The sequence below is a fragment of the Harpia harpyja genome, chromosome 13 (assembly GCF_026419915.1).
Source record: "Harpia harpyja isolate bHarHar1 chromosome 13, bHarHar1 primary haplotype, whole genome shotgun sequence".
Classification (NCBI taxonomy): domain Eukaryota; kingdom Metazoa; phylum Chordata; class Aves; order Accipitriformes; family Accipitridae; genus Harpia; species Harpia harpyja.
The window spans coordinates 22,554,146-22,580,880 of record NC_068952.1 but is presented as its reverse complement, the minus strand read 5'-3'; the positions used below and the strand labels follow the sequence as shown (position 1 = coordinate 22,580,880).

The following is a 26,735-nucleotide window of genomic DNA, read 5'->3' as shown; positions in this document are numbered from 1 at the left end:
CCTCAGCCATGGAACTGAAAAGAACAGGAAAACATCTGTTTGGTTGGTTTGGTTTGGTTTTTTTTTCCTCTCCCCTAAAAGATGGAGGGAATAGCTAAGGTATAGGGTGGATATGGATAGCTAAGATATGGAGGTGAGGAGAAGGAGAATTTAAACTAGTCCTTCCATAGTAGAGGCAAAGAGCAACTCTGCTCTTTAGACACAGGGTTAGAGAAATGCTCAGAAGTCATTGGCACCCCATTGTTTGGTAACATGTTGAGCCTGTGCTTATTTTGGTTCCAAATACATCCTTAGCAGCAACTCTTAGCCGTGAATGCACTTATTTCAGTCGTCTTTGGCATGTGTGCTGGTTTTGGCTAACATAGAGTTAATTTTCTTCATAGTAGCTAGTATGGGGCTATGTTTTGGATTTGTGCTGGAAACAGTGTTGATAACACAAGGATGTTTTCGTTACTGCTGAGCAGTGCTTACACAGAGTCAAGGCCTTTTCTGCTTCTCAACCCACCCCACCAACGAGTAGGCTGGGGATGCACAAGGAGTTGGGAGGGGACACAGCTGGGACAGCTGACCCCAACTGACCAAAGGGATATTCCAGACCATATGATGTCATGCTCAGCATAGAATGCTGGGGGAAGGAGAAGGAGGCGGGGGGGACGTTTGGAGTGATGGCGTTTGTCTTCCCAAGTAACCATTACATGTGATGGAGCCCTGCTTTCCTGGAGATGGCTGAACACCTGCCTGCCGATGGGAAGTGCTGAATGAATTCCTTGTTTTGCTTTGCTTGCATGTGTGGCTTTTACTTTACTTATTAAACTGTCTTTATCTCAACCCATGAGTTTTCTGATTTTTACTCTTCCGATTCTTTCCCCCATCCCACCGGGGGATGGTGCTTAGTTGCTGGCTGGGGTTAAACCACAACAGCATGCTAGCAGCTAAGTGTATTACAGAAACTGAACTAAGTTTTAATCTTCCTATAATCAGTTTAAATAACAAAATGCTTTGATTGACTTACCAAATTCCTGGTGCACAATGTTGATCCCACTCTCTGGCCTGGAAGCAGAGGGGCTTTTGCTCCTATGATTTATTAGGGTAGACAAGATGATGCATCCAAAGAATGTGCAATCAGACCTGTGTGAAACTTGACAGATTGTCTTAGCAGGGTTCAGCTAAACCTTGTTTTCATTTTTGGTACACCTGTTCCTGTGTGTGCTTGCCCTTACTCAGATACTCACTTCGAAATTCAATTTTGAACAAAACCCAAACCTCAGACCGAAACTTAGTTGAAAGCACCAGGCTTTGCCATATTTCTGGTCAAACTGCTGGCCCAAATAAGCTGCAAGTTGGCAAATCTATCATCATAGTGAGCATAACTTTCAGGTAGGCCCTGAAAATTCCTGTGTGGTGTGGGATGTAACCACCAGAAGACCATACATATGTCAAGTCCATACTATCCAGGAGATATATAAGTATGACTCAGGTTGGTTTGGCTGGTGCAGAGACATGAACAGAGACCAGTGAAATTCAGTCTTTCAGTATGGTGCTTCCATTACTGATGCATATTAGGAGCAGTATCTCACTTAAGGACAGACAAGAGAAAGACAGCACATTAGGAACGATCCAGCAGGGAGGAGGAGGGGCTGGGTAAAAGCACAGTGACACAGACTTCTGATATTTTTAATTTGTTACACAGGTGGCAATTGTTAACAACCTTTTAATTTGAGATATCTTTGTACATTATGCTGTTTAGAGCATGGTTGTGGACATATTATTGTTGCTGTCCTGGTTTTGGCTGGGATAGAGTTAATTTTCTTCCTAGTAGCTGGTACAGTGTGTTTTGGATTTAGTGTGAGAATAATGTTGATAACACACTGATGTTTTAGGTGTTGATAAGTAGCACTTATCCGAAGTTAAGGATTTTTCAGTTTCCCATGCTCTGCCAGCAGCAGGTGTACAAGAAGCTGGGAGGGATCATATCCAGGACAGCCAACCTGAACTAGCCAAAGGGGTATTCCATACCATAGAACATCATGCTCAGTATATAAACTGGAGGGAGTTGGCCATGAGGGGCAGATCGCTGCTCAGTCATCGGTCATCGGGTGGTGAGCAATTGCATTGTGCATCACTTGTCTTTTCTTGGGTCTAATGTCTCTCTTTTTGTTATATTCCTTTTCATTACAATTATTACTACTGTTATTATATTTTTAATTATTGTTGTTGATGTTATTATTATATTTTCTTTTATTTTAGTTACTAAACAGTTCTTATATCAACACACGAGTTTTACTTTTTTTTTCAATTTTCCTCATCTCACTGGGAGTGGGGAGGAGTGAGTGAGCAGCTGTGTGGTGCTTAGTTGCTGGCTGGGGTTAAACCATGACACTGGTGTACATTTTGGTAGACTGAAAATTCAAATGTAGTTCACATGGTTTTGCATTCAGACATTCTAAAATAGTGCACCTACCTGAATGACCTGTTAGAGGAAGCAGGAGGTAAACAAAGCAATCTAGAGAAATTATTTGCAGCCCTTTTCATATCTTTGAATCCCCATTTTTAAGCCTGGGAACTCTAAATGAAACATTGCTAGAATGATTGGTTTAAACTGACTTTTATAATTCCATCCTTTTCTATTGATTTGTCTAGGAGGCTGTCTGCATGGTCTAATTTGACCCATCTGGATTTTTTAACCGTGGTTTTCAACAAAACCATACACTTTTCCAAGGACTTTCTCCTATATTGTTTTCATCCTCAGTTTCCATAATCTTCACCTGAAGAAAGGCAAATTTTATGGTAGAATACAGTAGAAACAGAACTCTTGTGATGTCAATAGTCAAAATAAACCTGTCCTACTATAGGTTCAGTCTTTGATGTGTCAATTGGTAACAGATTAATTCTGTAATTCCTCTATTTATGATGTTTTTACTGTACATTTTGCTACTGCAGGTTGACAGTGGACCTGTTCCATCCTTTAATATACCTCCTCAAACTAAAAACAAACAATCAAACCAATAAAAATCAGCCAAGGCCATTATAGGAGCTTTGCCTTTTACTGAAGAACATGTCCCTTTTAAATATAGCATGTTCCTGTATGTATGTCAGTACAGCTGACAGGCACAGTGGTAATGAGTTTGCCTCTGTCACTGTACCCAACTCCTGGATGTGGAAGCCTATAAGTAGTATTGGCTAAAAGTTTGACCTAGGTCTAAAAATGGTTTTCAAGATTATCTGAACTCATAGTTAAAAGTGTGGTGATGCATCTGTATGAAAATGTATCTTGTATATATTAGCAAGTATGTAAGATGTAGCAGCTTGAAAGAATCCATTCAGCCTTGAAAATGCAGCAAATATTGGGGTGGACCATAGCAGGTGTTTGGTGGTAACTGCAACGAAGACCACAGCGATGGAACAGTAGGGTCTTAAGGTGATAGAATATAACTACCTTGAAACTATGTGACACACCATTATTAGCTAGTCTGTTTTCTGTCTTTTTTGTTTGTTTTGTTTTGTTTTGCTTTGTTTTGTTTTGTTTTCCTTAAATACCTGGGAATTATTCTGTGAATTTTAAGCTAAAAACTAGCCAGCTTTTACAGACTCAGGGTTGCATAATATGGTATCTTTGGAATAAATTGCCTTTGGTCTACTTTCCTTATTTTTCCTGCCTTTTTTTTTTTTTTTTTTTTTTTTTTTCAGGTTTGTGACCAGGTTTATTGAGCTGGATGGCCTGAGCTGTTTGCTGAACTTCCTGAAGAGCATGGACTATGAGACTTCAGAGAGCCGTATACATACATCCGTTATAGGGTGTATCAAGGCACTGATGAACAACTCCCAAGGACGGGCTCATGTCCTGGCTCATCCAGAGAGTATCAACATCATCTCCCAGAGCTTACGGACTGAGAACATTAAGACCAAGATTGCTGTGCTGGAGATCCTAGGGGCTGTCTGCTTGGTACCAGATGGTCACAAGAAAGTCTTGCAAGCCATGCTTCACTACCAAGTCTATGCTGCAGAAAGGACAAGATTCCAGGTACAAGGAGGATACTTTGCCAGAAATAGCCAGTATGATGAATCTCTGCAGGGAGTGATTTTTACAGTGCACGTATTGCAAACTTGCTAGGTAGTAAAAAGGCAATATTTCTCATTTTGTTTTAGGAAGAGCACTTCCTCAAATAGATTATCAGCATATATATAATTTTTCAGGACCAGATTGCTTGTCATTAATGCTAACTTAAAATCCCCTATATTTTACCTGAAAATGGGGGGTTGCTATGTTAAATGAAAGCTGCTAATGTGTTCATAACCTAACCTGATGGCATTTGTGGGGTGGTAATGATTTTTTCTGCCCTAGAAGCTGAAGCCACAGAATTCCAGGAGCCTCTGTCCTGATTTTAAAGCCCTTAATTTAGTAATAAAAGAGTTGTGGATTAAATAATGGAGACAATGGGACATGGTTTAGTGGGCATGGTTGATGGTTAGACTCGATGATCTTGAAGGTCTTTTCCAACCTAAATGATTCTATGATAAATAATGTACAGTGGAGGCATTTCAATTGCCACTTAGCAATCAATTTGTGAATCGTCACCACTTAGCAATTGTTGGCTCAGATAACTCCCATTCAGAACACAGATGGGAATCTCAATCTTGGAGACCTTGAGATAGATCAGTAGATCATTGACAGGATTTTATTGTGGATACTGCTGGCTGCTATCATAATGTTCCTCTTCCTAGTGAACTGAGCAAAGTATGCAAAAAGATATAACAGAGTCTGTTGTTCTGTATGAAGCTGTAGCTCCTAAACTTGGGGGTAGCCTCACCCATTTACTATTCTTTCTTAGGTGAAATGGTGGAGTTGGGCCAACAGGCACAGGATCCTGGTTTCTGTCAGCCATTATCTCCTACCTCCTCCTCAGCTAATGCATCAGTGGATTTGGGGCTACAATGAGCTTATAACTGTAAAAGTGAATGGAGAAACAGTCTGTGCTCATGAACAGTAGCTGCTAATGTTTGTTGTTAGAACTGAATGCACTATGTGATTCACTGACTATGTCTCAGACCTGAGACTGGGATGCAAGAGATCTTGGCTTGGTATTAACCTATGTGTGGCATTGCCAGGTCCACCCCTCTGTGTGCACTGCCCCATTTGCATTGTTTGTCTATTCAAACTTGGTGTATGTCTTCAATATGCAGGTATGACACGTATGATGTATGACTCCAGAACGTGGGGGCCTTTTGATCTCAGTTGAAAGCTCTTGAGGCTATTTCAATAGAGAAAATAGTAATTACAGTAAAAGTTGGAAGGTGAAGAGGTTACAGCTGCAGTCATAAGAATGCGTGACCATTCTTTAGTACAGGAGTAGGATAGGAGTGACCGATGCAGAAGCAGAAATGTAAGCCATGTAGAGAGTTATGATGTGCAGGTTAATGTGGCCTGCCTATGGAAGAGAGAAGGAAAAACTTTGAAATCAGCTTGTTCTCTAGTAATTAGCTGAAATAAAGGATCCTTCCTGAATTAATTTGACATTCTTGTATACCTGGGAGGTATACAAGATAACCTTAGGTGCAGATAACCTTAGATGCTCAGCAAAAGGCAGTGGTAACTCAGCCCTGACAACACTCGTGGTCCTTTGTTAACTTATCCTTACTTGACCAAGTGACTCTGCTTAATAAGCCCATATGGGAGTTAGATGCTAAGTTTACTCAATGTCTCCTGTTGGACCCTCTCTCTCTCTCTCTTTTTTTATATTGGTTTAAAATTTACTGAATAACTGAGATAAGTCATTGCTGGGCAAAGTGTGGTAGCACAGGTCTTGTACAGCTGAGCTTTTGAGGAATCTGGTGTAATGATTTGCAGATGCTTACCAACTCTCACATTCATGAAAGAGTACTTTGCATAAATGCTTGTTTTTGTCAAAATGCTTTTCCATTGGGGAAAAAAAAGAAAGATAAATGGATACTCTCTCTTTTTTCTTTGTTAAACAAAATAAAAAGCCCCACCCCAAACCCAAAATGATTTAGCAGAAGGGATGCGTTCTTGTTTGCAATTTCTAACACTTGTGTCTAAATGCTGGAACGAGATTTTCCATTACACTCAGCAATAGTTTGAGTTTAATTTTGAGGAGGTAAGGGTTCATCCAAAGATGTCCCTTATCCATCTTCAGTCATTTTCTTCTAACAGGGAGACTGGGGATTTTTTAAATGCTGATGAAACAAATGTGGTCATGGTCTTCCTTACGTTCTAGTGGAAGATTCTCTGATACTCTAGGACTTGTCAGTTAAGAGAGTATTATTTATCTTTGCCCTCCCACACCTGTGTCTCAGAATGGTCTTGCAGCTCATTGTCTGCGAGAGAGAGAACCATCCACTGTAACTTGACTATGGGAGGCCATTTTAAGAAAAGGATGAGCTGACAATGCTTATCCTATACCTTTACTGTAAACTTCAAAGATGTGGTGTACAATGAAAGCCGGTAAAAGCCTTTTTTCTTTATCCTCGTCCTGAGTGTAATCTTGGTAACCCAGACTTAGCAAGTATCTGAAGAGATCCTTTAGGTTTCAAACTGAACTCTTTTGGGGACATGTTTCCTGTAGCTTGAGCAACTAGCAGCATTGCTCAGTGCATTGAAATGTCCAAACAGTTTAGAGTTTTCAGCTTTAGGTTGACTTTGACTGGCCACACCTAATCATTGTTATGTTAAAAATGATCCCCCACAACTGGGGATCTGGCAGAACCAAGAAATGAGAATTCTTTCTGTGAAAAGTAATAAAAAATGAACTAAAGTGTAGGAAAAGGAAAAACATACCTTGAATGTGCAGAGTAGGAATTTATTCCTTTGGCTTTACGGTTCATTATTGCAGACTGATTCTAATGGGGGGAATAAAGGAAAGCTGGAAACTGCAAAGGCACTGCTCATTCTTTCTCTATATCTAGCTCTGTAAGACAATGGCCAAATTAGACACACCATACCTAAAAGGAGAATAATTTCAGATTCTCAGTTTTGGAAATCAAACTCAGTTCCTGTGAAGCAAAAAGTGTAGGGCTTTCTGGAAACTGTACTGAGCTCACTTTTATCGAAATGTCCAATAAATAACTTTACAGGTAACGCTGACCTCTGACAACATCAGTGCAATTGTTGCTTTTCCTTAAGTTGCCTTCCTGACGACAGTGGTTGATAATATGCTTCATCCCTTTCAGCCACCTCACTGTCAATTTATCCCTCCTCATCTATGAAAGCTGGCACTTTGTATACTATGTGTTTGGATTTATTTTCCCCTCTGCAGATTGCAGTAAATCTAAGTGTCCCACTCTCCCCACATCATCTATGGTGACCAGCACTATGCACCTTGAGGAATCAGGAGGTAAATGTAAGAAACACTGTTCCAGATCTACTTTTCCCCAACACAAATTGTTTTCTTTTTTTTTGCCTTCTTGCAGAAGAATATCATGGTGATGAATAAAAATTTGGGGTGCATGGATCTGCTTCCACTCTTCTTTATCAGAAGGAGGAAGAGAGGTTCAGAATTATTTACTGACAACCATCTAAAACTTAAGCTTATGCATAACTTGCTGCTAACAACTTTAGATTGGAGCACTGATTATTTCCAATTTGCACATGCTCAATTGTGGTGGAGTGATGTAGAGATCATGTATTTAACATGGTAACCTAAAACATGACATGTTTCATTGAATGTCAGAAGTTATTGCTGGTCAGTGTTCTAAGCACAACTCTTGCTACCTGGCACAGCTAGCCAAAAGTAGTCAGAGGACCCAGCAACTGGTAAATTAGTAGGGAGGGAAAGCTGCGACTTAAGATATGGTTCTTACTAAACTTGCTATAACTAGTCTTGCTATAACTCCTACTATTTGAATTGGAAACTTACAGTTTGATAACAATGTATCTGAAGTAAAAATCCAAATTACAGTGAGATTCCTGAGTGATATAAACACTTATAATCCCAATTAATTTAACTAAAATTGCACCAGGTCATACCAACTGAAGACTAGTAATCAAACTGTGCTGAAATGTCTTGGAAAGGATGTCTTTGCTTTTTGATGTGTTCTTTTTTTTCTTTAATTGAAGTTGATGGAAAATATAGATGGAACTTTTATGAATATGAAGGACTATCTCCTTAACAAAATTTCATATTTTACTCTGAGTGGAAACTCTGATGTAAAATATTGCTTCTTTCTAAATTGCCAGCATTTTGTCTACTGACTGCAATTATCAATCTAATGCACAGCTTCAGAGAGGAGTCACTTTAAAGCTATGGGAGATTCTCCAGAACTTACTCCTCTTTGTTGAAACTTCAGTCTTCACTCAAATGCCCTTTAGCACTACATCTTCACCCTACCTCTGCTGTTCAGTGTGTTCACAGGTCTATCTTCAGGATCATCTTTGTCTTGGTACTTGCAACAAAATTCTATACTTTATGTTTGTGTCTGAATTTACATTGTGGCTATTCCTATTTTCTCACGTTTGCCACAGCTTTTTGCCTGAGCTGATCCCTTTGCCTGCTTTGATCTTTGACCCTTCTTTCATGCTGCCCTTCAGCCTAGAATACCTCTCCCTTTAATGTCCAACAGGCAGTCAGCAGCTCCTCTTTTAAGATATTCCTTGAAAACTGTCCTCTTCAGAATAGTATTCCATCTTTACTCAAATACCACCATAATATAAAGGCATGCCTTCAATCTCCTTCTGAGGCAATCTGGAAAACTCTGTCTTTTCCTCATCCAGTTTTTGTTTGAAATATGCTGCTTTGCCTACAAATTCTACTCTGCCCCTTAAAGAAGAGAAATGAAAGAAAACATTGGAAATCCGGACAATAAACCATCAAAGCAGAAATGTGGAATTAGAAAGATGAGCCCTTGGTGTCCTTGCTGGGATTCTTTTCCATCTGATGTGTTCAAAACCGGTAGCAGTGTAATTCTGTCACTGGCTCACTGTGTGACCCTGAAAACGTTGCTTTATCTTGAATTTCTTAGGTGCTTTTCTTATGAAGATGGAGGTTTCTAAAATGCTATGAAAACTGAAAAAGAGGAGTCTGTGATTTCAGTGTCATTCATGTCTGCATTATCCTATTTATGACTGGTTTCCTTTGTGAAAGGGGCACAATCTTACTCTTCCCTAAGCTGTTGCCCTTCTGATTATTGTTATGCTTGCTGCTTCCCCTCATTTCACCTGTGGAGTGAATGCATTGCCTTATGATATTGTAACACGTTGCACTTTTTAACATGCCAGATTTTGAGCCAAACTAATGTTGCGAAGTCATAGTGCTGTACTGGCCCAGAAAAGTGTATTAGGATGTTCCAGTGCCCTTCCAGCCTAGTTTGCTATCTGAAACACCCATTCAGCTGGGGATCCCTGTGGGGAGAAAGAGTTTTCCTTTTAGTCTTGAGAGAACCTACGTATTAGATACTGTCTGAGAGGAGCTGATTTCACTTGATGATGAAAATATTAACTGGGCTGCTTTGGGCAGAACACTCTTGTTTTCTTCCTTAATGCTGCTAGGAATTTTGAAGCTTGAGGTGAAGGAATAAAGGAAGCTTGATATTGTCAGTTGAAAGGTGGAGATTAGGAGCATGCCTTCCAGAGCTTCCTTGCCTGGCTTGTGCTAAACACCATCAGTACAGACTATAATCTGTAGGGAGAAATCTGATCAATTTGGAATTCTGGAAGAGGAGCTAACAAGGAACAAATTAAAATCCTGTATTCCCACTTGATTTGCTTCTTCCCCTCAGGGCTCATCCAAAGCCTTTTGAGGTTTTCTGCAGATTGAATGAAACCCTACTGGATGTCAGTGATGAGGAATAATGGGATTAAGTGAGGAAAGTTTTGCTTAAATAGTAGGAAAAACCTTTACAGCCATAAAATCCATTGAGCCACAGAGCTGGCTGCCAAGAGGTGTGGTGAAATCTTTTTCACAGGAAATGTTCAAGTGAAGACTTGAACCACAGCCATTTGCAAAGGGTTAGAGATATTGGAGTTCAGCCACAGTGTGTGGGTGTAGACTGATCTTTAGGAATTGCATGAACTTATAGTGTTTCCTTCTAGAGCTGAACAATCACATGAAGATGTGCTGCTCTTCAATTAGCTTGGTGCAACCCAGAGGTTTTTTTTTCTTGCCCTGAATTTGGCTTGGCCCCCACTGTATTCTGCTCCTTCTGAAATGAAGGCCAGAAAACTTTTGTTAACATCCTTCAACCTGTCTGGATGCTGTATCTGATATGTTGTTGCATAGAGTCTAGCATGTTCATAAAAGTCTGTAAGAATATATGGTAGGAATGAGGCCTCTGAAGAAAACCAGCAAAACGATCCTTGGATTTGAAGCTTTAGTAGTAATGGCTACTTAAATTATTCCAAGAAGACACATGTGCTTTGGATTTCAGTGTCAAATCTGACTGTAACAGAACTAAATTCTCACATTTATTTCACTTCTGCTTATTTGTCAAGTGGAAGAGTTGGGTTGTTTGGTGAATTTAAAGACCTTTTAAATAGTCTCCTATTGTCATTGTCAAAGATAGGATGTTGGACTGGACTGACCATCACTCTGACTCATAGGCCATTTAATGTATTTTTATGTAAGACTCATTCCCATTTCTAACAAAATGGGGGAAGGGTTGGTGTTTGGCCATAATATAACTACGGGGAAATCATGGATGTGATGGAAGTTCAAACGTCTGGAGTAGGGACATTTGCAAGCGCTAGCTGGGCAATTTAGAAGATGCAAGAAAAAGGAGTTTATGAAATCAGGCTTGCTTGATAGTGAACATACTATGCTCAGATATAAGAACAGTTGTCAGGAGCAGTGTATGATAGATCAAAAGATTTTTACACAAAAACAAACAAAGGGTTTGCATGAAGCCAGGATGGTATACTTTCCCCTGGGGAATGCAGGATATTCCCCCTGTTTCTTGAGGCATATCTCCATGGTGATGTCCATTTTCTACAGGAAACTAGATAGACCTATGAAACTGATGGCTAGCACAGGAAAGATTTTGCTTTGAATGAACGCTTTCAGTAGCCAGGGACAGAAGACGGACTAAAGGAAAATGAACTTCCTTATTCAGCATCATAGCTTCAAAATATTATTTAGACAGATCTGCTGAGCTGAACACTAAAAAGTTATTTTTGTCTTCATTCTCCCTTTTTGGCCAAAACTTCTTGGGAAGAGTAAAAAGAATTCTGTCTTTTCTAGTGGATCAGCAAAACAAATATGTGAGTGTGGGGTGTTTATTATTAACACTGGAGTGAGACGCATACAACTGAACTAGCACATCTCAAATGGAATTTGTTACTCTTCCAGTAAGGAAAATCATCCTTGGAATTATGAACTGATCAGAGAAGATCCTGAAGAGAAGATTCATGGTCATCAGCATAAAGCTAAAAGTAGAGTTGCTTTCATGGCTAATCAATTTCTACATATAACCTCTTTGGTAAACTTTCAAGTGAAATTAATCCTAAATAGACTGTATAAGGCACAGGCTACCAACATTATTTGTTTAGTCTTTTTTCTCCTTTGTCTCCTGATGCTCACAAGATTACGGTGAAATATCTATAAATGTGTAGAGATTAGATCAAAAGCATTTCTGTGCTAAATACCCCCTGAATGCTAAATGTCCCTGATATTTGGTTAATGGGGAGACATACAGTCTCCAGGGAGACCTTATAGTAGCCTTCCAATATATAAAGGAAGCTTATAAGAAAGACAAAGAAAGACTTTTTGCTAGGATCTGTAGCAACAGAACAAGGGGTAATGGTTTTAAACTAAAAAAGGCTATATTTAGATTGGATAAAAGGAAGAAATTTTTTTACGATGAGGGTGGTGAGACACTGGAACAGGTTGCCCAGAGAAGTTGTAGATGCCCCATCCCTGAAAGTGTTCAAGGTCAGGCTGGATGGGGCTTTGAGCAACCTGATGTCCCTGCCCATTGCAGGAGGGTTGGACTAGATGATCTTTAGAGGTCATTTCCAACCCAAACCATTCTATGATTCTGTAACAAGGCAGCTGGAGCTTAACTGCACTTCCAGTGCAGCTGTGTAATTCACCTTTGAGCTTTGGATCTGTATGCACAGGGGATATTCCTGTTATTTGCAAATCCCTAAAAGGAGCTTACCAAGAGGTAGGTAATTGTCTGCTTGGTGTGAAATGGTTGTAAGTGAAGGAACAAGGAGAAATCTTCCAAGGTCCACGTATAGGTTTTATTCCTCAAAAGACAGCTTCTCTTTAGAATTCTCTCCCCCGTATATGTAAGTGCAATCTGTCTTGCTGAGATCCAAGAAAATAATGAAAATTACTTGAGTGATGTGAGTAGAAAGGATGTATGAATCTGATGCTGTTTTTCTGCATGTATAAACTGCCTGTCATATTCACCATACAGAGTTATGTGACCAGGAAGGACATCATTCTGCTGCTTGCTTAGATCATGTTGGCAGGAACTATAAAGGGCATCTGCTTTTTCTCAAATAATAGCTTATTTTAAAAAAACTTTTTTTTTTTTCATTAGGATCAGGTAGGTATTTTATTCTCATCACTATTCTTCATTTGTTTATTGTGGCGTGCCCAAAATTGCTAAAAACCTTGTCTGAAAAAATTATTTCTTTTAGCAAATATATAGCAAATCAAAAGAAGACTGTGTGCATATCCTATGAACAGTATGCAAAATGGTGCAAGGAATTAGATTATGTCCTCTAACCCAGCCCGCTGTTCTGTTTCAGACGTTGTTGAATGAGCTAGACCGAAGCATGGGGCGATACCGAGATGAAGTAAATCTCAAAACAGCCATCATGTCCTTTATCAATGCTGTTCTGAATGCTGGTGCTGGAGAGGTGAGTCACTGCCCTGGAAATTCCTTCCAAAATGTTATGCTTGAATTATTTTACCTTGGAAATGGCTAATAGATTAGGTCACAAATCTTGTGTTATTGAGTAGATATAGTTTGTGGAAAATAATGCTTAATTGTTAGTATCAGTCTTATAATGTCTTCCATGTTATTTCATTCACAGCCTTTTCTAATATAACATAAGACTACTTGCACTGAAATGATTGCTTCGGGGGGGGTTAAAGAACTGCAAAGCATTTGCCTCTTGATTTCAGCCTTTTAGAAAACATTTTGGTTTACCTTCAGAACTGTTTTGAAACGTTGTTTTGACTCAAAGCCAAACTCAAAACATTTTGATTTAAAAATGTCAAAGGGATACATTTCAGAAAAGACAGTTTCTTGTTTTTCTTTCATTAACAAGACTTTCTTTTGAGTCTGGAGGATAGTTTTAACTGATTTTGTTTCATTAAAAGTGTTACTTCTGTTACATTGGCTTTTCTATTTTTGGTTAAACCACAACAGACAACAAGCTCGTAAGAGCTCTGTCTGGCAATGTATTTGTCTTGATCTCCAGCAGTCCTGTAATATCCCATTGAATAGGTGTCAAGTTTGCCAGAGTATATGGTGATTTTATGACAAATAAACATAAAAACTAGGAGGAAGACTGTAGTACTGTTCATCTGTAAGCAGGAGGTAGACCTCTAATGTACTAGCAGAACAAACACGAATAACTTTTGTTCTTTATGGAACAGTATAGAGTGTGCTGTCCTAACTGGACATGGAGCACTCACTGTAGGTAAATAAGGACTGTATTTTTAATTGAAACAGAGGCAAAGGCATTAATTTTTTTTTACTTACTTTACTGGAATTAATCATCCTGTGAGTTTGGTGTCAGGATAGATGACATTAAAAAGAGGAGAACTGAGGTTTTAAGTAGTTGTCTTTTTTTTTTTTTAATGTGATTAAAAGCTTTTAGAATCAAATAACTTGGTTTCCCCCCACTTTTTAAGGACAACTTGGAGTTCCGATTACACCTACGATATGAGTTTCTAATGCTGGGAATTCAACCTGTCATTGACAAGCTAAGAGGACATGAGAATTCCACACTGGACAGGTAAGACATGTTTTCTGAGAACAGTTATTGATCAACAGAAAAAGTTCTTAGAAACTCTACTCTATTTGGGTTTCAGATTTAAGCACAAAGCTGTCTCTGACTCTTCCTGAAACTGGCTCCCTTAAAGATAAAAAGGAAATTTTTTCTTAAAATCAGCAGATGAAGTAGGAAACATACATACTAAATTGGCAGTGGCTGTGGCAAGGAGTTGCTGAATTGCTTTTCTTCGAAGCTGGGGATGGCAATCAGAATGAAAAAAAAAATGTTCTAATTCTGTTTTCTTGTAGCAAAACTGGAACAAAAGCTTGTCCTGGTGGGAGGGAGGGAAGCTAGTAGTTCATTGACTTCATTGAGACTGAGTATATGTGGTCAAAGCACAGGTTCTGAGTTTCCAAGCTTTTTCTTTAAGCTCAGTCTTTTTTGTGATCTAGCTTGTACTACACCCTCCCAAACAGCGGCACTGGCACAACTATGAGAGAAGAGGCACCTGTGGTGGATGAAGGGGTAGAGATGCCAAGGGGGCAAGAGAGAAGAATGAGGAGCATCTTCAAACAGCCCTGCTACTGCACAAAATGTAACACTGAATGGCCCCTTCAAATTACTGTGTTAAAAGCTATGCAGATAATAAATGCTTTCTCTACTAGCAATTCCATATTTTGCCACAGTAATTGAAGCTGCTAAGGACCTTAAATTAAACCCTTCACAAAGCCACATGCTGAAATAAATTTGGAGTAAACAATCTGAACAATTTGACTGAGACACTTCAAGAAGCTAAAAGACTGATGAACCAATGAGGAGCCTGGTGAAATCCATTTGCTTAACAAAATGAAGCATTTTAAGGTGTAAGAGCAGGCAGCCCTGGGAGTCTACCTTGTCCTGTGACCACATTAAGCTTTGTGGAGAGGCATTGACCTGCTGATGTGCTGCTATCCCTTATTGTCTGCTACTCCAAGACCCTTCCTACAGAGCCGGGCTGATTTGTAGGTATCTGATACCTGGGATTTCTTAGATAGAAGTGTCAAGTTTGCCAAAGCACATTGTGAAAAACCTGTGGATCAGGCCTATCAAGCTTTCAAGGCTCTGCTTTCTCAAACATCCACTGTCAGGAGCTGCTGTAGGGTGATAGAACTATGCTTGGGGGCAAATGTAGTGTGCCTGAGATTCTGCATAAGCACCAGGTTAGCACCAGCTGTCTGTCATAAAGAGTGGCCTCACATCTTTGGGCAGGTGGAGGCATATACCTGTGTATTAATGTCACAGGGAATGATTGCATGCAGTTGTATGTGTCTACAGTTTGCTGCAGAGCTGGAACCAGTAATGCTACTTTTGATCTACAACATTATAACCAAGAAGAGAATCTGTCCTATAGGCAATCCCTGTTCCTTTGTTCAGTAACCAGGAGTATTTAGGAGGGGCTTAGGGGCACTTTTGGATTTTACAAATTACAATGATGAGAATGATAACAGAGGTTTGAGAGGATCCCAGATGCCTGGATTACATAGACTATATGCCAGGTCTATACAGGGGGATGTGCCACAGCCTTTCTCCACATCATCTGCTGTGCTCTGGTCTCCATGCGAGAGAAGTCCAGATGCCATGGTCAAACGTGTCTGTCACCAGGTCCCCCAGATCTCAACAGAGGCATGCTGCTGTGCTCATCAATAGGGAAATGTAAAGACAGCTGTGTGCTCTGCTGTTTAACTAATTCACTGAATTCATCCCTGCTCCACTGTACAAAAGAAACAACTTGTTAATGGTCTAATACCTGGTTAGCAAGTATGGCATGGACTTTTTAGAAATGTATTATCACTGCAGGCATTGCATTCAGAAAAAATAGAATATCTCTTTCCTATTTAATGTTTATTTTTAGCAGCCTTACCTCAACACAGTGACTTAGCACAAGGATTAAAGAGCATGTACACCTTAGCCAGCCATTCTTTTTTCCATGAGTTGCCTTGCTTACCTATCCCAGCACTTCATGTAAGAAAGGCTTGCCAATTTCCAAGCATTCTAGCTGGAAAAGAGGTGTTGCTGCTTCTGTAGTGACACGCTTAGTTTATGTCTGAATTATGCCATGAACTTTGGCAGGTTTTGTTTGTTTTGTTTTTTTGTTTTCTCTTAGGCACTTAGATTTCTTTGAGATGGTCAGAAATGAAGATGACCTGGAACTTGCCAAGCGGTTTGACCTGGTAGGTTTTTCTCTGGAGTACCTAAACTTGCCAAAGCTGAACATCCACTTTGGATGCTTGGTGCAATTTCTCTTTGTGTTCCCTGAAAACAATGATTGACTTCGGTGCTGAGAGTTGCTGGTGGTCTTGTTTTCATTGTTTCTCAGTTAGCAAATGGGGGTCTGTGATGTGTGAGCAATGAAAACAATGATCACAGACAAGGCTTCTGCCAAGTATCTTTGACAAAGACTTCATTCTTTTGTTTCGCTGAAGGTTCAGCAGTAGAGGAGGTTCTCAACCCTGCTCTCATGTTCTCAGTCCTGATGATCCAGATGCATTCTAGTTTCAGACATCCCCTTTACAGGACTATGGGTGAAGCTTGGGCTCTTCTATGATACTTTTCCCAAGATTACAGAAATCTACCCTGAAGACTGTCACCTCAGAGCCTGTGGAGAGGATAGGTATTTTAGACTGTGTGAATTTTAAAGATGAGCATAAAAAAGGACAGTTTCCACAGCCTCCAGCAACAGTAAGAGGCTGTAGGGTCCAGAATAGTTATGGTTTCCTCTTTCTTTATGCCCAGCTCTTGCTGCACACCAATACAGAACAACAAGCCCTTTCCTGCTTAGCTTCTACTATTTGTGCTACCACTTTCGAGGACCCTAATGTTTTACTTGCTCCAGAACAGCTCTTGGTGGTTTTGCATGCCTTCCACCTTTCTAGCCCTTTCCTTTGGGGATCTCTTCCATACTGGAGTGGGGATGGCAATGCCGGTCTCAAAGACCCACGTGCCTGGTCTTCACTGGAACTTACAGCTGGACACTGCAGGAGACTCTTCAGAAGTCCAGTTGCTGGAAATTTTCCTGTCTCTGTGTTGATCAGATCTGTCACTGTTAGTCAGGCTTTCACTGTGCATGTTTTTTCTCTTACTTGTTCTTTCCTTACCTTCTCTCACTTCAGATCCACATTGATACAAAAAGTGCCTCTCAGATGTTTGAGTTGATCAAGAAGAGACTGAAGCACACAGATGCCTATCCCTATTTGTTATCCATCCTCCAGCACTGCTTGCAGATGCCATGTGAGTATATCACAGTTTCCCAGAGCAAGGGGTATTGAAGAACTGGGTGAAGCTTTTGTGTAGGTACAGGATCACAGATACCAGGACACACACTGCCCTTGTCTTCCATTCAGAACTTGGCAGTGGCTAAGGAACTTGGTATCTTACACTGACTCCATCCAGCAGATTTTTGTCGCAATACTTAAAGCAGCAGCTTGACCTCTCTGCACTTGCAAATAAAATTAAGCAGCTGAGACATTCCATTTAGTCACTGACAGAGCTTTTAATGATTTTAAATTAGAAGTTTTAAAAAAGAGTCCTTGTGCTCTAGATCATGGAATTCCCAGAAATAGATACCATTTTCAATATTAACAAAATGCAGTGAGGAATTTTTCTGGTGAAACAATACAGTACTGAAAGCTGTTCTGTCACTGGGAAATTCCGTGGTAAGTCTTGAGGCTGCTATCTCATGGCAATGCATCAGTGGAAAGCTCCTGAACTCAAGCTGAAAAATAACATTGGCATTTGTTTTCAAGAGAAGTGATAGCAATCTTCTTCTTAACTGTAACAAAATAAATCAGTTATGCTCCAGAGTGTAGCAGATGAGCAAAGGCATAGCAAGATCACTAAAGAACTGCCTGCCTTAATCCTGTTAGGTATAAGGTGCTGGTTTTCATTACTTTCAGCCATACTTGAGCAGTCAAACTGAGAAGGGGACATGAGGGAGATGTACTGTGGTATGCTTTTTCAGAAAGTAATGTGGTATGTTTTCAGGCACTCATGAGATTCAAGTACTGCTGTGCACAAATTCAAGCAGCTGTTTGTCCCAGTGGTCTCCTTGATATTACTCTTTAAGACAGTACTTTAACTTTAGATATTGACCTGCATTTTTGGTGGAAGAAGGGCTAATTCCTGCTAGGCCAGGACAGGATTGTACTGGGGCAGTTTTAAAGAATCTAAAGGTCTAGGTTATGTAACTCAGGGAGCTGAGATGAACTTCATGTTGCTCTAGCTCTTCTGTTTGTTATCCATGGGATCAGTCCTTTTGGTTCAATTTCTGTTCTTTCTCTCCCCACTTTTTGGTCATGTTTGTATGAATTTTTCATGCCAGTTGAGTTTCACTGACCTGCAGATAACTGAGCACACAGATAGAAGATCTGATTGTTTTTACAGTGCCTGGTCACAATGTTACCTAGGTACCAAAAAAAATCCCAACACCAAGCCCTGGAAAATACTGAGTAACAGCTATCACAAAGGAATCACTTCTGTAGGCATTTAAAGTGCAAGTTAGGCTAATCTGTCAAAAGGGTTGCACAGCCTGAATGTGCATATCAGGCACAGTTGCCCATGCCTGTTATGTGCTGTTCCAATATGCCAGGTGTTTGTAAATAATCTGCTAGCAACACTTTGGGGTTAGGCCTTGTGTTCTATAATTTACTACGTACAGGATTGACATGGAAGGTGGAAAGGAAGGAATGCCAGTCTGTTGGCAGGTCTGTGCACTTTGGCATGGAAATGGAAGTTCTTATGGGCTGGTCTTTTTCCATATAGATAAGAGGAGTGGAGGAAACTTCCAGCAGTGGCAGCTGTTGGACAGAATACTCCAACAAATGGTTCTTCAGGATGAACGAGGAGATGATCCAGATATAGCTCCGTTGGAAAACTTCAATGTCAAAAATATTATTAAAATGTAAGCGGCATTATTATTGTTTATTTCTGTTATGCAGGTATAAAAATATGATAAGTATGCAGGTGCTTAGTAAATAAAATATCATATCTGAGGACTTTCTGATTTTACCTTACAGCTTCTTGTTGTCTTGTTAGTCTTCTAAATAATTTCCTTCTAATGACATCTTACCCAGACAGTATTTTCTAGCAAAGTCCTTGCCTTTGGCTTCTAATTTCTATTAAATATTAAGCTAGTTAGAAGAGCAGAAATACCCATGATATTATAACAAGGCTTCCTCATGTGCCTTTTTTCATTCAGAATATTGACGAAAGCTTTCACTGATTTAAAAAAAAAAAAAAAGTGGTCATCTCTACTTAGATCTCATTCCTCACTAATGAGCACATAGTTTAGAAAGATTTCAAATAGTGGAAAGCAGCCCCCACCTAGCACACAAAACCTTTTACCTCTTCATAAAATGTCTGCATGCTCTCACCCACAGACTTGGCTGAGGGCACTACCGTTATTTTTTCCCATAGGATGCACCATTTGAGAAGTCTAGCTACATGAGCTGGCTCTCATCTCAACTTCCCTGTTTTCAGTCCTTTTTTAGCCAAACTTTTGGACTCTTCATTGCATTCATCTGCCTCTGCAGGTAATTCATGGCCCATTAAATTTCTGAATTATCCATTGAAAAAGGCATTTTATAGAACATAAGCCTCATATGAAACCAAATTCTACTGTACTAAAAATCTTACAGTCCCTCCTGTTACAGGCATGAGCCAAAATCAAAACTGATTTCTTATCATGGAAAGATACACTGGTGTTGATCTCTTTCTGTCTGTCTGGATATCAGACTTCATTGTAGACCTCGTGCCTAATCTTCCCTTTCTACTTTCATAGCTACTCCTCATTTTGCATATCTAATCAATCCCCAGCATGCCCTGCATATTTTCAGTCAGTAATAGGAAATAGCTGTGCCAGTATGAGATATGAGCATTACCTTGTTACTGATATATTACCCAATACATAAGCATCCTCCCTCCTTGTAAGAAAGAAAAAATAGAACCACAGAAAGTAGAAAAAAAGATGGCAATCTGGTCTCATATTAAGGGTGGTGTAATTTGTAACCCACAGCAGCTATGATTGTTTTAGTGATGACTTCTCTCTTTCAAAATAAGTAGACTTGGCACTTTAACGGCACTACCTGAAGACAGGAACATAGCAGGATTTTTCCCCCAGGCATTCCTTTATCCCTTTTCAGGACTTTGAGCAACAAGCCATCAAATTTATATTAACTGTTGGCTACAGTAAGGATCAGGATCTGGAACCAGACTGACCAATGGTATGATTCTGTATAAACATGTCAATTCACCAGGTTGCCTTTTGCTGATCACTACACATATTGGCCACTTGCCTTTCAGCCTGGGTAGCTCAGAACAAGTTTAAATTACCTGATTTCACCTTTCAGGCTGGTGAATGAAAATGAAGTCAAGCAGTGGAGGGACCAGGCAGAGAAGTTTCGGAAAGGTGAGTGAATCCTCTGTGCTTGGGGAGGCAAAAGAGGGGGCAAGACTAATCCCGACTCAGTCACAGAGCAGTGAGAAGCAGAGGTGGGCACAACTTTTCCTTTTGCGGACAAACCCTGCTTTGCTCCCTCCAGTACATTTTGTCTCATGGTGATCAGTTTATGTGTTTCATAGGATGGGGCTTCCCTCAGTCCTCGCATGAAGTGATTTACAGTCTAAGTGAAACTTGGGCATTGCTGTCTTGATCACTGAAGATCACTGTCAAGAAAGCCAGATTCTGCTTTCTTTTTCCTACTCTGGGAAATATCTGGGGATTATACATCCCCAGTTGAACTGACAGATTTGTCAGCTTTGTTTCAGCATAACCTGCATCTCTTCAGGGACTGTTCATGAGCTTTATTTCATCAGCCCCACTTACCTGTTCTCCCTAGATCATGCTGAGCTGATGAGCAGGCTAGAGAAGAAGGAGCGGGAATGTGAGACAAAGACCCAGGAGAAAGATGAAATGATGAAGACACTGAACAAAATGAAGGACAAGCTGCAGAAGGAATCCTTAGAGCTGCGCCAGACCCGGGACCAGATGAACGACCTGGTGGCTCAACTTAATGAGTTCTCGGTATGAGACTGGGACTCTTCCTATCCTTGTTTAAAGCCTGCTAACTAGTGAATGATGAACAAAAGCACATTATGAGTGAAACACTTTCTATGGTCTGTACAGAGAGAGTCTGCCTAGCCAGCTACAAAGATGAATACTTAGAAGATGCTCAGCTTTTAGCTGAGACCAAAATCCCTGGGCTGTGGTGTAAAATGGATAATGCATGGGCTGCTCCATTCCTTCTCCTCAGTCACCTTCCTTGCAGGAGCTGCTGAGGCACACATGTCCTCCTCCAGCTATAATTTTTACTGCTGAGTGGGGTGGCCCTCCTTGTAATTTCAGTGGAATAGAGAGAAGCTCCCAGATATGAAAGCAAATTTAGTGAAGAAACAGTATTCCTGTCATGCTTCAAGAGCATCTGTACTGCCTGGGAGCTCTGCAGAAGTGACATTTGCAGCTGTTCCCTACTGCTTGGTGCTCCTTCTGTCCCGGCAGAGTGCCTGAGCCTCAACTTGCCAGGACACAGCCCTGAGAAGTTAGACACTGCAGAAAGCAGATTAATTCCCTCCTCCCCTCTCCTACTTTGCATTAGTGGGGCCTAATGACAGGTATTCAGTATTTCAAACCCTGAGGTTTAAAACCCAGGAGTTCAAAAGTTCGTAAGATTGAACTTTTCTCTTTTTTTCATACATAAGGGGAAAATAATACATTTTGGCTTCTTTTACTAGCTTTCTGTTTTTCTGAGCCATTTATGGTTCCTTTTTCCAAGCTTTTCTCCACAACTTCAAGGGCTTGAAACTTTCTCTTAAATGAAAGCCGAGATTCCTCCCTTTATTGCATGGCTTTGAGTGCAGGAGGCTTTAAAGAAAACATCAAGTATTTTGAGGCTTATAATAAAATCACATCAGCTGGCAACATGGAGTTATTGTGCCTTTTAAACTGCCTTCTTTTTCTGTGTGTTTTTTATTTTCCAGCAAGGGGGCAGCATTTCCTTCCCACCCCCACCCCCTCCTGGCAGCCCATTAGCTTTGTCCTCTTCTCACATGTCTGAGAATTTGCCTCCGTTGCCACCTCCTCTGCCTTTCTCCAGCTGTCCCCCTCCTCCTGCTCCACCACCTCCTCCAGGAGGACCTCCTCCCCCACCAGGAGCACCACCTTTCTTCAGCATGGGAATGCCATCCCCTTCAACAACTACCTTCAGCAGCAGTGGCACCAGCCTGAAGAAGAAATCTATCCCACAGCCTTCACACCCACTGAAATCCTTCAACTGGGCTAAGCTGAGTGAGGTAAGAAATTGTAGTACTCTCAGCAATTAATTTACATTTGAAGTATGATGGTGTTGATTAATGCCATGAAGTGCAAGGTGACAGAAGCAAGTGATATTGTAGCTTTCCGTGGGCTGAGCTCAGTAGGAGTCAGTAACTGTCCTCAGGGAGTCTCCCCAGTTCTCCAGCAGTGCAGCATATCTCCTGTGATGACCAAGGTACTGGTTAGATTGAGCTGCAGTAGATCTGGGCATGCTGTCGGTTAGGCAAAGCTGTAGTGGCACTGAATAAGTAAGCCAGAGCTGGGCATCTCCAGGACTGGTGTGCCAGAGCTGCCCTCACTTGCGCGTCAGAGAAAAGGATGTCCAGAGCCAATGTGAGCAAAACGTGGTGAGAACCAGCTCCAAAACCAGCCTCCTCTACCATGGCAGGAGCTGTCACCAAGGAGAGAAATGTGGCCTGATTCTCCTCACCATTTGTTCATGGCCATGAGGGAAGCTGCCCTTCTCCTTGCATGTTTGCAACTCTGTCTCTTGGTGATAAAACTCCACATTGGCAAGAAAAACAGGGGACTTGGATTCTTCCTGTTGCACTCATTTTCTGCTACCTTGGTTGCCTCTCCTTCCGCTCCACTCCTTTCTCTTCCTTCTCTCTTTTTTTTCCCCCCTCCCCTTCTCTTTAGGTCTTAATTTTTTTTAAACTGATTTAGAAAGAAAAAAGTGTTTGTGTTGAGTTTGGATGGCTGCCTAGAAACCCAGGTTCTCTTTTAGACTGCAACTCAACCAGGGCCCAACTCCGGCATTTGGAATGAGTATCCAGGGACCTCTGGAATGCCACAAGAATTCTTTCTCCCTCTTTCTCATTTTCTTTAAAATAAAGTGAAGTGAAATATTTGCTGCACCGTCTGTGCTTGTCTGTCAAGGCCACGTGGGGGGTGTGGGAGAGAATGTATGGATGGGGATTTATTTTCCTTTGCAGAACATGGTACTTAGTCCTCTGAAGAAAAGAAATAATAACTAATATATGTATATATATGAATGTATATGAAAAAGAGAGAGTCACAGGTGTTTCTGTTTAGTGTACAGTAACTGTAGGCTTATCCTGCCCTCTGGTTAGGAGTGAAGGCAGCTGTGCTAATAAAATTGAAGACTTGGGTGGTAAGTTGGGTAAAAGATGCTATTTTGAGGAAGGCAGAATAGTTGGAAAAGGGGGCATAAGAGGGTGGGGGCTTCATTTTGGGGTGTTTGCCAGTGTTAGTGTTTTGACCTAGTAAGGCCTTTGCAGAACTGCAGAGGTTGTGGTACAGTTACAGGTGGCTTGCCTTGTTATTTGGGTTGCACTTTGTTATGGAATTATTTAATTCCGCTGACTGCTGGAGGAGGCAATACATTTTGGCCATCTTCATCAGTTATCCTAGGTTCCCTGCTTCAGTACCAGACACTTTCTTTCTGTTCACATGGATATGAATCCTCTGAATGCAAAGTCATGGGTAGGTCCGATGGCCTCATCTTGCCTTTTGTTACCATTGCAGCACTTCTGTGGTGTTCTCTTGAACTGTCAAAGTAGCCATACTTGAATGAATGAAGACTCACAACAAGCACACTGGCTGGGAGCAGTGTATCTCAAGTTTTTGAGCATGGGAAACAGGCCTGGAAGTACGCATAGTATTATTGTGGTTCATGGTAGTGTTTAACTTCCAGTTCACATGAATGCAAGTTTTCCCCACAAAAACATTTTGAGGAAAAATACATCTGGCATGTTTATGTTTTTCTTTTTTAAAAGACCGGTCTAGTTAGCAAAGAGCACAGGCATGTCTGCACCACGCAACACAGTGAGGTGAGGTGACACAGTGTTGGAAACACAGCTGTACACAAACTTAGGGCTGCAGCCAGGTCAAATATGTTATTCTCCTCTTAGGTATCTCTGCATACTGTTTAGACCATCCTTCTCAAAGCAGTTAGTACAGAGTGTCTCTCCTAAGGTTTCTTCAGTGTGAAGATGATCCCGGGACTGAGGCAGCCCACATGAGAGTGAATCCCTTTCCGTCCATGCAGCCTGCCTCAAGGGAGTAAGAGAAAGCCAACAGAGGCTGAGAGGAGTGTGGACGGGGCTGGCCGAGAGGGATTTGTCTGCAATATACTTTCTCAGTAGTGGAATCAAGGCTGTTCTCCAGGGCAACTCACATGACACCTTTTTTCCCAATACTGATATTGTCTTTGGAAGGAAAGGACTGAGCTGTTGGGTGTTAGGAGAATGATCAAATATATTCAAATTCTTAGCAGTTGAAAATAACAGTTTGTCCACAGTTCCCATGGGCAGCACAAAAAAAGGTTTGACTGGAAAATATTCATGCTTCTAACAAGGGAACTCCAACAACCCACTAATTTCCTTTTAGAATTAAAGATTTTGTACTAGCTCTGATGTGAGCTGATGATCAATGGCAAAGCCATTTAGATTGCATGGGTGGACTGAGTTCTGATGAAGCCGTTGCACACCACAGCTCCATTCATACAGCACTGTAGCATTGTCTGTAAATTCCATTTATACAGCACTACAGTAGTGCTGGTGCCAAGGATCTCTGTTTTTTAAGAAAAAGATATTGCAATGTAACCACTGTAATATCCTGGAAAGATCCCTTTCTTTGTTTCTGGACAGCAAGTGGAGTTTGCTCTCTCACTCTGAATTTTACACAACATCCAAGGTCAAACAGGGACTAGACATTTATGGTTCATCCAAATGATGAACTGGTTTCAAGCACACTGGAAGTATGGATTAATATAATTACCTCTTTAATAAATATAAACATATTGATTTGAAGTTACCAGAGTAAATCAAGTCAACCTTCAGCTGCGCTCCTTGTTTTCTCATGGATGGAGAAGCAGCTTCCCATTAAAAGTCAGGCTCGTAATGACTCTAGTCAATGATCTGAAAGGGGCTTTCTTTAGCCAGCCCTAAATAGACTTCGGTGAAATTGTCTCAGAAGAAAGGTATTTGTTCTACATACCACATAGGATTAAAAAAAAAACCAAACCAAAACATCGAACCCCGAAAACCCCAATCACATAAACAGAAAATGTTCATTTTGACACTAATTTTTTTTTTTTTAATGTTTCTGTAATGTTATTGATGATTCTGATTTCTGGAACTTTCTTCCTAAAAGCAGCCTGAGGATCACGGCAAACAATGATGCAGGACTGCTGCCAGAGATTCAAAATTAATGGAAAGATTTCTACAAAATCTGAGTGTGAAGACACTCATGATAGCCTTGGTGGTGTCTCGTCCTACAGTGAGATAAAACAGCTGCCTCAATTAACAAACATGCCAAAAATACAATTTTGCTCAAAGTGGATTTTTCTTACACTGGGGAAAGGATCTGATATCAAGGGAGAAATTTGAAAAACACACTCTGTTCATATCCCTTTTTCAGATTCATAATGGAATTATGAATTAAAATTTTAAGTTGCTCCACTTTTTGCTGGTTAATATTTTACAAATATTAACCTACTAATAAGCAGGATTGCCTGCTCTAGTATTCACAGAACACTCACAGTTGCTATGGTTTCTTTGGACCTGCAGGACAAACGAAAGGCTTTCCCAAAGTACTGTAGGTTTTCACTCATGCTGTGAGGTTATTGAGGCATGATGGACTTTGGGGGCTGGCAGAGTATCACCATTTATCTTTCAGGGTAAATAAAATCACCTGTTAGATGTAGCAGAGGACAGCTTGATACGATTTGCAGCTCCATGAAACGCTGTCATTCTCTAATCTTGGTAGGTCTCTCCGCAAATTGGGCTTCGTTACAAAGGTGGAATGACATAACTGCAGCAGCTCCAGCAAGCAAATTGTTAAATGCAACATACCAGAAACTCAGCTTCATGGACCAAATGCCTTGTCAATACTTGTTCCAATAATGTTTCCATACCTAGTATGTACTACCATTTTGCTAGAGGAACTTCACTCCCATGAGAGTTTTGCAGCTGGACAGGTAGATGGGCAAGACTCTCATGAGTAGCTGTCTCTTGAGCCACATCCAGCCTTCGGCCAAACACAGCGTATAGCTTTTTGGCATGCTCAGGGCTCTATCCCAATGATGACTCTAAGGATTGCTCCTGAAGTCATGTCCACTGGCTCCTGTCAAGAAATATTCTTCCATTTCAGTGTTTGATGGCACAATCTGAAACAGTGAGGAACTCTGAGAACTGCTCTGCTGTTCAAATACATCCCTCAGGATTTATAATCCAAAGTTTATAAAGCCAACCTGGAAATCAAAGGAGAATGAGCACTCTGCCTGGATGTTTCTGGCTAAGGTTGGCAGTAGAGTTCAGGGTTAGGATAAAATGAAAATTAACGTTGTCTCCTATTCCTTTGGCTGAGGTGAGCCTCCCAGACTTGTTTGTCACATTACAGTCACAGGGTCATGATGTTTTTCCTACTATGGAAAGAAGTGCCACACTGATTGCAAGGAATGATACAATGATGTTGGTGAGCCTGTTCAGGGGTGGGTGCTGCTCCCATCTAGTACATGCTCTC

The 26,735-nt window shown here is 40.7% G+C and overlaps 1 protein-coding gene across 4 annotated transcripts in view; it reads left to right on the top strand.

Annotated features, from left to right (window-relative positions):
• The window catches only part of DAAM2 (dishevelled associated activator of morphogenesis 2), a 211,930-nt gene that overhangs the window by 139,657 nt on the left and 45,538 nt on the right, over window positions 1–26,735 (top strand). For all 4 annotated transcript variants that reach the window (XM_052805722.1, XM_052805723.1, XM_052805721.1 and 1 more), the window contains 9 exons: window positions 3,688–4,021; window positions 12,707–12,817; window positions 13,821–13,924; window positions 16,047–16,113; window positions 17,053–17,170; window positions 18,701–18,839; window positions 20,287–20,345; window positions 20,776–20,960; window positions 21,914–22,225. In XM_052805722.1, the coding sequence (XP_052661682.1) occupies window positions 3,688–4,021; window positions 12,707–12,817; window positions 13,821–13,924; window positions 16,047–16,113; window positions 17,053–17,170; window positions 18,701–18,839; window positions 20,287–20,345; window positions 20,776–20,960; window positions 21,914–22,225 (1,429 nt within the window). The remainder of the gene's footprint in view (window positions 1–3,687; window positions 4,022–12,706; window positions 12,818–13,820; window positions 13,925–16,046; window positions 16,114–17,052; window positions 17,171–18,700; window positions 18,840–20,286; window positions 20,346–20,775; window positions 20,961–21,913; window positions 22,226–26,735) is intronic.